Consider the following 10,705-nt stretch of genomic DNA (forward strand, 5'->3'; position numbering starts at 1 on the left):
AGTTCCCTGCAGTGTCTGAGTCTCAGAAGTGAGAGGGAGCTGAATGGTCTTCTCCTGTTCCTATGTAGCAGGTTGGATCCTAGGCTGAATGGCCTACTGAACTCCAATCAGTTAGCCCCATGGGTCAATGCTTGGCTTTGCTGTTGGTGCTGGCCTTGAGTTTTGCTGCATTTTGCCCTGAGCACTTGGTTTTCCCTGAAACAGGAATGTGATTGTCCTGGGAGATCTGAATACTGCACACAGGCCCATTGACCACTGTCAACCAGGTGATCCGGTAAGTCAATGCATCAAGATCCCACTTTTAACACTGAGCACCTCCTGTTGCCTGGGGTCTCCGTTCATCTTGTGTGAAAACTGTAATTCATTCGGAGTAATCTTTGTTGCAGATAATAGATAGACAATAGACAATAGATGCTGGAGTAGGCCATTCGGCCCTTCGAGCCAGCACCACCATTCATTATGATCATGGCTAATCATCCACAATCAGTATCCTGTTCCTGCCTTATCCCCATAACCCTTGATTCCATTATCTTTAAGAGCTCTATCTATCTCTTTCTTGAAAGTATCCAGAGAGTTGGCCTCCACTGCCTTCTGGGGCAGAGCATCCCATATATCCACCACTCTCTGGGTGAACAAGTTTTTCCTCAACTCTGTTCTAAATGGCCTACCCCTTATTTTTAAACTGTGTCCTCTGGTTCTGGACTCACCCGTCAACAGAAACATGCTTCCTGCCTCCAGAGTGTCCAATCCCTTAATAATCTTATATGCCTCAATCAGATCCCCGCTCATCCTCCTAAACTCAAGTGTATACAAGCCCAGTCGCTCCAATCTTTCAACATATGATAGTCCCGCCATTCCAGGAATTGACCTCGTAAACCTACGCTGCACTCCCTCAATAGCAAGAATGTCCTTCCTCAAATTGGGAGACCAAAACTGCACACAATACTCCAGGTGTGGCCTCACCAGGGCTCTGTACAGCTGCAGAAGGACCTCTTTGCTCCCATGCTCAATTCCTCTTGCCTTAAGGCCAGCATGCTATTAGCTTTCTTCACTGCCTGAGGTACCTGCATGCTTGCTTTCATTAACTGATGTACAAGAACACATAGATCTCGTTGTGCTTCCCCTTTACCTAACTTGACTCCATTGAGATAGTAATCTACCTTCCTGTTCTTGCCACCAAAGTGGATAACCACACATTTATCCACATTAAACTGCATCTGCCATGCATTCGTCCACTCACCTAGCCTGTCCAAGTCACCCTGTATTCTCATAACATCCTCCTCACATTTCACACTGCCACCCAGCTTTGTGTCACCAGCAAATTTGCTAATATTACTTTTAATGCCTTCGTCTATATCATTAATATATATCGTAAACTGCTGCGGTCCCAGTACTGAACCTTGTGGTACCCCATTGGTCACTGCCTGCCATTCCGAAAGAGACCCGTTTATCACTACTGTTTGCTTCCTGTCAGCCAGTCAATTTTCAGTCCAACTCAGTATTTTGCCCCCAGTACCATGTGCCCTAATTTTGTTCACCAACCTCCTATGTGGGACTTTATCAAAGGCTTTCTGAAAGTCCAGGTACACTACATCCACTGGTTCTCCCTTATCCATCTTCATTGATACATCCTGAAAAAATTCCAGAAGATTAGTCAAGCACGATTTCCCCTTCATAAATCCATGCTGACTCTGACCTATTCTGTTATTGCTATCCAAATGAGTCGTAATTTCATCTTTTATAATTGACTCCAGCATCTTTCCCACCACTGACGTCAGGCTAACCCGTCTATAATTTTCTGTTTTCTCTCTCCCTCCTTTCTTGAAAAGTGGGACAACATTTGCCACCCTCCAATCCGCAGGAACTGATCCTGAATCCATAGAACCTTGGAAAATAATTACCAACGTGTCCACAATTTCTAGAGCCACCTACTTAAGTACCCTGGGATGCAGACCATCAGGTCCCGGGGACTTATCGGCCTTCAGTCCTAACAATCTATCCAACACCATTTCCTGCCTAATATAAATACCCTTCAGTTCATCCATTCCCCTAGGTCCTTCAGCCACTATTGCATCTGGGAGATTGCTTGTGTCTTCCCTAGTGAAGATAGATCCAAAGTACCTATTCAACTCTTCTGCCATTTCCTTGTTCCCCATAATAAATTCACCCATTTCTGTCTTCAAGGTCCCAATTTTAGTCTTAACCATTTTTTTTCTTTTCACGTATCTAAAAAAGCTTTTACTATCTTCCTTTATACTTTTGGCCAGTTTGCCTTCATAGCTCATTTTTTCTCTGTGTATTGCCTTTTTAGTTATCCACTGTTGCTCTTTAAAAGCTTCCCAGTCCTCCGGCTTCCCACCCATCTTTGCTATGCTATACTTCTTCTCTCTTATCTTTATACAGTCCTTACTTTCCCTTGTCAGCCACGGCCGCCCCCGCCTCCCCTTAGGATCTTTCTTCCTCTTTGGAATGAACTGATCCCGCACCTTCTGCATTATATCCAGAAATACCTGCCAATGTTGTTCCACTGCCATCCCTGCTAGGGTAGTGAGCCATTGAACTTTGGCCAGCTCCTCCCTCATAGCTCCATAGTTCCCTTGATTCAACTGCAATACTGACACTTCCGATTCTCCCTTCTCCGTCTCAAACTGCAGATTAAAACTTATCATATTATGGTCACTACCTCCTAATGGCTTCTTTACTTTGAGGTCCCTGATCAAATCTGGTTCATTGCACAACACCAGATCCAGAATTGCCTTCTCCCTGGTAGGCTCCAGTACAAGCTGTTCTAAGAATCCATCTCGGAGGCACTCCACAAACTCCCTTTCTTGGGCTCCAGTACCATCCTGATTCTCCCAGTCTACCTGCATGTTGAAATCTCCCATAGCAACTGGAGTGATACCTTTGTGACAGGCCAATTTCAACTCCTGATTCAACTTACACCCTACGTCCAGACTACTGTTTGGGGGCCTGTAAATAACTCCCATTAGGGTCTTTCTACCCTTAGAATTTCTCAGCTCTATCCATACTGACTCTACATCTCCTGAATGTATGTCCCCCCCTCTTACAAGGGACTGAATATCATTCCTCACCAACAGGGCCACCCCACCCCCTCTGCCTACCAGTCTGTCCTTTCGATAGCACATATAGCCTTGAATATTAATTTCCCAGGCCCTGTCCACTTGAAGCCACGTCTTAGTTATCCCCACCACATCATACTTGCCAACTTCCAACTGAGCCTCAAGCTCATTCACCTTATTTCTTATGCTTCGTACATTCATATATAATATTTTTAATTTGTTTCTCCCTTCACCCTTCCTATCAATTCCTATTTCACTTGGCCATACTGTACGATCTCGACAGTTTCCAAGACAGTCAGCCTGTTGACAATAGGTGCTTCCCCTGGGGTCTCTTGTACTTCATTCATGTCTTCCTTTGTCATCGACATCCCCCTTCTCCCTTCAGGTATCCTCGGTGTAATGACCTCGCTGAAGGTCCTGTCCAGAAAATTCTCATTCTCTCAGATAAGCCTGAGGTCATCTAGTTCTTTCTTCAGGGCTGCAACAGCCTCCTTCAGAAGTTGAATGTGCACACACTTACCACAGCTATAGGAGCCAGAAACATCATCAATGTCCCTGACCTCCCACATCATGCACGCAGCACACTGAATCAGCTTGGCAGTCATGTCTTCACATCTTCAACAGTGGCATAATCTCCTCACTGAGCCTTTTCGCCGAAAACTCGCACTTTACTCACCAGGCACTTCCCTCAACCCTTGTTTGCTGAGAGTCTGTGGACTCTTAATTAGGTTAGAGGAGGAGGGTGGGAGGGAGGCCCTACCGTGTAGGACCTGGGGCTGAGAACACACTTACTTAAATAGCACTCCACTGCAAAAAGGACCACTGGCTTCGAGGTAAGTACTTAACTAGCACTCACTTACCTTCCCAACTGTGTCTCTGCCCTGACCTCATGTCTGCCCGGCTCGCGCCGCTCTCCGCTGCAAAAAGGACCGCAGGCTTCGAGTTAAGTACTTAAATAGCACTCACTTACCTTCCCAACTGCCTCTCTGCCCTGACCTCATGTCCTCACTCATGTAAGGTTGTTTTAGAACATAGAACAGTATAGCATAGTGCAGGCCCTTCGGCCCACAATGTTGTACTGACCTATTATCCAAGTGTAAGATCAAACCAACCTGCATACCCTTCATTTTACTATCATCCATAAGCCTATCCAAGAGTCATTTAAATGTCCCTAATATATCTGACTCGACTTCCACTGCTGGCAGTGCATTCCACACACCCACCACTCTGTGTGAAGAACCTACCTCTGACATCTCCCCTATACCTTCCTCCCATCACCTTAAAATTATGCCCTCTTTTAATTGTCACTTCCGCCCTAGGAAAAAGCCTCTGACTATCCACTCTACCTATGCTTCATCATCTTTTACACCTCTATCAAGTCACCTCTCATCCTTTTTCACTCGAATGAGAAAAGCCTTAGCTCCTCAGCCTTTGCTCCTAAGTCCTGGCCTCCAGTCCAGGCAGCATCCTGGTAAATCTCCTCAACATCCTCTCTTAAGCTTCCACGTCTTTCCTGTAATGAGACAACCAGAACTGCACACAATATTCCAAATGTGGTCTAACCAAGGTTTTATAGAGCTGCAGCATAACCTTGTGGCTTTTAAACTCAGTCCCTGTGCCAATGAAAGTCAACACGCCAAACGCCATCTTAACAACTTAGGTGGCAACTTTGAGGGATCTGTGGATGTGAACTCCAAGATCTCTCTGTTCCTCCACACTGCTAAGAATTCTGCCATTAACCCTGTATTCTGCATTAAAATTCAATGTTCCAAAATGAATCACATCACACTTTTCCGGTTGAATTCCATCTGCCACTTCTTTGCCCAGCTCTGTATCCTTTTGATGTTCTGTTGCAACCTACAACAGCCCTCCACACTACCCACTGCTCATCCAGCCTTCGTGTCATCGACAAACTTACTAACCCACCATTCCACTTCCTCATCTGAGTCATTTATAAAGATCACAAAACGCAGAGGTCCAAGAACAGATTCTTGTGGAACACCACTGGTCACCGAGCTCCAAGCTGAATACTTTACATCTGCTACTACTTTCTGTCTTCTATTGGACAGCCAAATTTCCATGAATCCTATGCCTCCTTACTTTATGAATGAGCCTGCCATGGGAAACCATACCAAATGCCTTGCTAAAATCCATATACGCCACGTCTACTGCTCTACCTTCAACAATGTGTTTTGTCACATCTTCAAAAGAATTCATTAAGGCTTGTGAGGCATGACCTGCCCTTCTCAAAGCCATGCTGACTATTTCTAATCAAACTGTGCTTTTCCAAATAATCATAAATACAATCTCTCAGAATCCTCTCGAATAATTTGTCCACCACAGAAATAAGACTGACTGGTCTGTAATTCCCAGGATTACCCCTATTCCCTTACTTGAACAAGGAAATAACATTTGCCACCCTCCAATCTTCTGGCACTGCTCCAGTGGATACTGAGGACGCAAGGTTCATCGTCAAAGGGGCAGCAATCTCTTCCCTCGCCTCCCGTAGAAACCTTGGGTATATCCTGTCTGGCCCAGGGGACTTATCTATTCTCATGTTTTTGAACTTTTCTAGCACATCTTCTTCCTAACATCAACCTGTTTGAGCATATCACCCTGTTTCATGCTGTCCTCACAAATTACAAGGTCCGTCTCACTGGTGAATACTGAAGCAAAGCATTTATTGAGGACCCTCCCCTCCTCATCTGACTCCAGGCACAAGTTCCCTGCACTATCCCTGATCGGCCCTACCCTCGCTCTGGCCATCCTCTTGTTCCTCACATAAGTATAGGACACCTTGGGGTTTTCTTTGATCCTACCCGCCAAGACGTTTTCATGCTCCCTTCTAGCTCTCCTCAGTCCGTTCTTCAATTCCTTCCTTGCTACCTTGTAACCCTCTAGAGCCCTGTCCGATCCGTGCTTCCTTCTTCCTTTTGACTAGGTGTTCCACTTGTCTTGTCATCCAAGGCTCCTTCACCTACCATCCCTTCCTTATCTCAGTGGGACAAACCTATCCAGCACTCGTAGCAAGTGGTCCGTGAACAACCTCCACATTTCTGTCATGCATTTCCCTGAGAACATCTGTTCCCAATTTATGCTCGGCAGTTCTTGCCTAATAGCATTGTAATTCCCCCTCCCCCAATTATATCCTTTCCCATACTGTCTGATCCTATCCCCCTCCATGACTATACTAAAAGTCAGTGAGTTGTGATCATTGTCACCGAAATGCTGTCCCACCGAGAGATCTGACACCTGGCCAGGTTCGTTGCCAAGCACTGAATCCAATATGACCTCCCCTCTAGTTGGCTTATTTATATATTGAAATCCTTCCTGGACTCATCTGACAAAATCTGCTCCATCCAAACTATTTGCACTTAGGAGGTTCCAGTCGATATTAGGAATTTTGAAGTCACCCATGACAACAACGCTATTATTTCTGTACCTTTCCAAAATCTGCCTCACAATCTTTTCCTCAGTGTGTCTGTTGCTATTAGGGTTCTATAAAACACTCCCAATAAAGTGACTGCTCCTTTCTTGTTTCTGACTTCCACCCATACTGACAGTAGACAAACCCTCAACAACCTTGGCTAACAAGCTGTCGAGCTGGATGAACATAGCAAGCCGAGCAGGAAAGCTGACGTTTTGGGTCTAGACATTTCTTCAGATTTTCCTGTCAGCTTTCCTGCTCCTCTGATGCTGCTTGGCCTGCTGTGTTCGTCCAGCTCTACACCTTGTTATCTCAGATTTTCCAGTTCCTACTACCCCTCGACAACCTCCCTTCTGCAGCTGTGATGCCATCCCTGATTAGCAGTGCTACTCAGCCACCTCTTTTATCTCCCTATTCCTTTTGAAACCCCATAACATCCAACAACCATTCCTGCCCCTGTGATATCCACATCTCTGTAATGACCACAACATCGTAGTTCCAAACACTGGTCCATGCTCCAAGTTCATCACCCTTATTCCTGACACTTCTAGCGTTAAAATAGACACATTTTAACCAGTCACATTGACTGTAGCTTTCCCCTGTTGACTGTCTGTCCTTTCTCACAGAGAGTCGGCATGTCGTATCTGCCTGTGTACCAGCTACCCTGTTCTCTGATCTGTAGCTCCAGTTCGCATCCCTCTGCCAAACTAGTTTAAACCCTCCTGAAGAGCTCTAGCAAACCTTCTGCCCAGGATATTGGTGCCCCTCCAGTTCTTGTACAGGTCGCACCTTGCGCAGAAGGTATCCCAATGACCCACATTTCCGATCCCCTCCCACCTACACCAGCTCTGTAGTGACGTGTTCAGCTGCACTTGCTATCTATTCCTAGCCTGACTAGCCCATGGCACTGGTAGTAATCCTGAGATTTACTACTCTGCTCCTCCTGCCTTTTAGCTTCCAATCTAAATCCCCGTATTCACTTTTCAGGTCCTCATCCCATGTCCGAGTTATGTCATTGATACTGATATGTGCCATGAGTTCTGGCTGCTCACCCTCCATCGAATCCTGTAGACTTGATTCGAAACATCCCTGACCCTGGCACCCAGGAGGCAACATACTATCTGGGAGTCTTGTTCATGACCACTGAGTCACCTGTCTGTTCCTCTAACCGTCGAATCTCCTATCCTCCCCCATTCTCTTCTGAGCCACAAAGTCAGGCTCAGTGGCAGAGACTTGGCTGCTACGGCTTTCTCCTGGTAGGTCAGTTCCCCCCAACAGTATCCAAAGTGGGACACTCATGATTGATGGGAATGGCCACAGGGGATTCCTGTACTGTCTGCCTATTCCCTTTTCCTTTCACATGTTTCGTGAACTTAACATTGCTTGCTGGGAATAAGTAGTGAGTAGCTCACCCTCTGATTCTTCAGAAGTTGCCTATGGTACAAGGCACAAGTCAGGAGTGTGATGGAATACTCAAACACTTGCCTGGATGAGTGCAGCTCCAACAACACTCAGAAGGCTTAATACCACGTGGATAGAGAAGTCAGAGATAATAGGAACTACACATGCTGGAGAATCTGAGATAACAAGGTGTGGAGCTGGATGAACACAGTTGGCCAAGCAGCATCTTAGGAGGAGGAAAGCTGATGTTTCGGGAAGGGTGTAGGCTCAAACTGTCAGCTTTCCTGCTCCTAAGATGCCACTTGGCCTGCTGCGTTCATCCAGCTCCACACCTTGTTATCTCGGATTGAGAAGTCAGCTTGATTGGTGCCATATCCATTGCTTTCAACATTCATTCCTTTCACCACTGATGCAGAGTGACAGCAGTATATACGATCTACAAGATGTACTGCAGTGACTAACTAAGGCATCTTTTGAACTTGTGACCTCTATCCCCTTGAACAAGGGCAACACACACATTAGAGCACTATCCCCTACAACTTCTTTTCTAACCAGGGATCAGCAAAACTGCTGATATTGCCAGCAATACTCTCATCTGTGAGCTAATAAAAATAAATTTCAAATAAATGCAGTCGTGTCCTTAGGGGTCTGCTCTTCCCCCTTTCTTGGCCCAGGATCCTTTGTTCTTTAACATGGTGTTTGTTACCTGCAGAATCAATTTGCGGAGCATCCAGATCGTGTGTGGATGGACAGGTTCCTGTCCTGTGCCTCTGATCAGTCACAATTAGATGAAATCAGTCAAAATTCAGGTAGCAAACCAGGACTGGAAGTGAGAGCGAGGAGTGGGAATGGGCTTTTTGTGGATACATTCCGTCTCTTCCATCCAACAGAGAGAGAAGCTTACACCTGTTGGCGAACAAATACAGGAGCTCGCAAAACAAACTATGGGACAAGGATTGATTACATCTTCGCAGATAAAGCCCTGGCAGAAACTGAATTGGAGAACTGCATCTTGATGCCAGAGATTGAAGGATCAGATCATTGCCCAGTCAAAGTATTTTTAAAGGGCTTCTGTGTACCAGCCACTAAATGTCCTCCACTTTGCACCAAATACATGCCAGAATTTGCTGGCCAACAACAAAAACTTTCCAAATTCCTAGTAAATATTCAGGAAAGGCAAAGCAGATTGGATTTGCAGACTTATGCAGAAACTAAGCAGAATCTCCAACCAAAGAAAGTGAAACTGGATCTGAGACAAGCTGGTAAAGGATTAATGAGCGAGAAAGGAAAGAAAGCTCGAGGCAATTCCCATCCCTCAGGAAGTTTACTGAAGTTTTTCAAACCAGCTGACACTAATCCAGCTTTCAAGTTGGCAACATGTAATGATCTAGGTCAGTTTAATAAAACAGCTCTCACTGACACTGGGCAGCAGCAAGCCAACAGTAAGGAAATTAAACAGGACATGCAGATCGAGAATCCACAAAGTTCATCGCAAGCTGCTTTTTGGAAGTCATTACTGAAAGGACAACCTCCTCCCCCAAACTGTTCTGGACATGGAGAGCCATGTCTGCTGCGTGTTGTCAGGAAACCAGGGCCTAATCAGGGCAGGCAGTTCTATATCTGTCCACGCCCTGAAGGCGCTGTCTCAAACCCTGAATCAAGATGTAACTTTTTCCGCTGGGTGAACACAAGGAACTGAACGCAGTGGCATGGGGGCCGAAACCACTGCCTACTTGGAGGGCAGCCTGGTAGAGTGAAGCAGCGGGGAAGAAATGGAGGCACTGGGAGAGAGTGGGGGAGGAAGGGAAATGACACTGATGAGGGAGATGTGGGGGGAAGGAGGGGCTCACAAAGTAGACTCACTGAAGAAGGGAGGGAAAATGACAGAAATGGGAATGATGCTGGGAGGGAGGGGAAGCAAAATGGAAGGAGTACTGAGGAACATCGGAAGAGGTCGGAGAGAGGTGGAGGGGATGGAGGCTAGAAAGTGCTTCAGTGTTCAAACCTTCAGTGAAATTCCATTTGTTGTCTGTCTATATTTCCTGTGGATTTTACAAAAAGAAAAAAAAATTTCAATAATAAATATAGATTTGAGCAGCAGGAAGCAGTATAATGAACAAAAACAAAGTTGCTGGAAAAGCTCAGCAAGTCTGGCAGCATCTGTGGAGGAGAAAACAGAGTTAATGTTTTGGGTCCGATGACTCTTCCTCCATTCTGAGGAAGGGTCACTGGACCCGAAACGTTAACTCTGTTTTCTCCTTCGCAGATGCTGCCAGACTGCTGAGCTTTTCCAGCAACTTTGTTTTTGTTCCTGATTTACAGCATCTGCAGTTCTTTTGGTTTTTATTTAAGCAATATAACGAAGCAGACAGAAGATTTTCATTAGTAATAAAGCTCCAATATTTAAACCATCACACCTTTAGTGTAAAGGTTGATGCAGTCACTAAAATGCCTAACTGATCCTCTTTTTGCTACTTTTGAAAGCAAAAAGACTTTCACCTGGCTTCTTTGTCGAACCCCAAAATAATCCATTTATTATGAAGGAAACTTAAAGATGATGAAACTGGTTAACAGTGAAACTATATCCAGAATTAGAACTGTACCCCTGTAATACCAAATACAGATATGAGCACATAATACAGTCAGTTATCAAAAGGATGTTTAAAAATAACAAAAGAATAAAAAAAACTCCCTGTGCACTAATGGTCTGAAACCAAAGTAGAGTGTGGATTCTTCATGGTCTGCTGAGTTTCTTGTTGATGTAATCAAATTGCTGTTGGCTGGTGGAAGGCCTTCA

At 45.3% G+C, this 10,705-nt stretch overlaps 1 protein-coding gene across 1 annotated transcript; it reads left to right on the forward strand.

The window, feature by feature from the left end:
• Positions 1 to 204: 204 nt before the first annotated feature.
• apex2 (APEX nuclease (apurinic/apyrimidinic endonuclease) 2) lies at positions 205 to 10,049 on the forward strand (the record flags this gene model as incomplete). Its single annotated transcript, XM_059643505.1, has 2 exons — positions 205 to 274; positions 8,621 to 10,049. Coding segments are annotated over 2 exons (1,057 nt in total), but the record flags the coding sequence as incomplete, so codon positions are not given.
• Positions 10,050 to 10,705: the final 656 nt, after the last annotated feature.

Source organism: Stegostoma tigrinum (genome assembly GCF_030684315.1).
Source record: "Stegostoma tigrinum isolate sSteTig4 chromosome 35 unlocalized genomic scaffold, sSteTig4.hap1 SUPER_35_unloc_1, whole genome shotgun sequence".
Taxonomy (NCBI): Eukaryota; Metazoa; Chordata; class Chondrichthyes; order Orectolobiformes; family Stegostomatidae; genus Stegostoma; species Stegostoma tigrinum.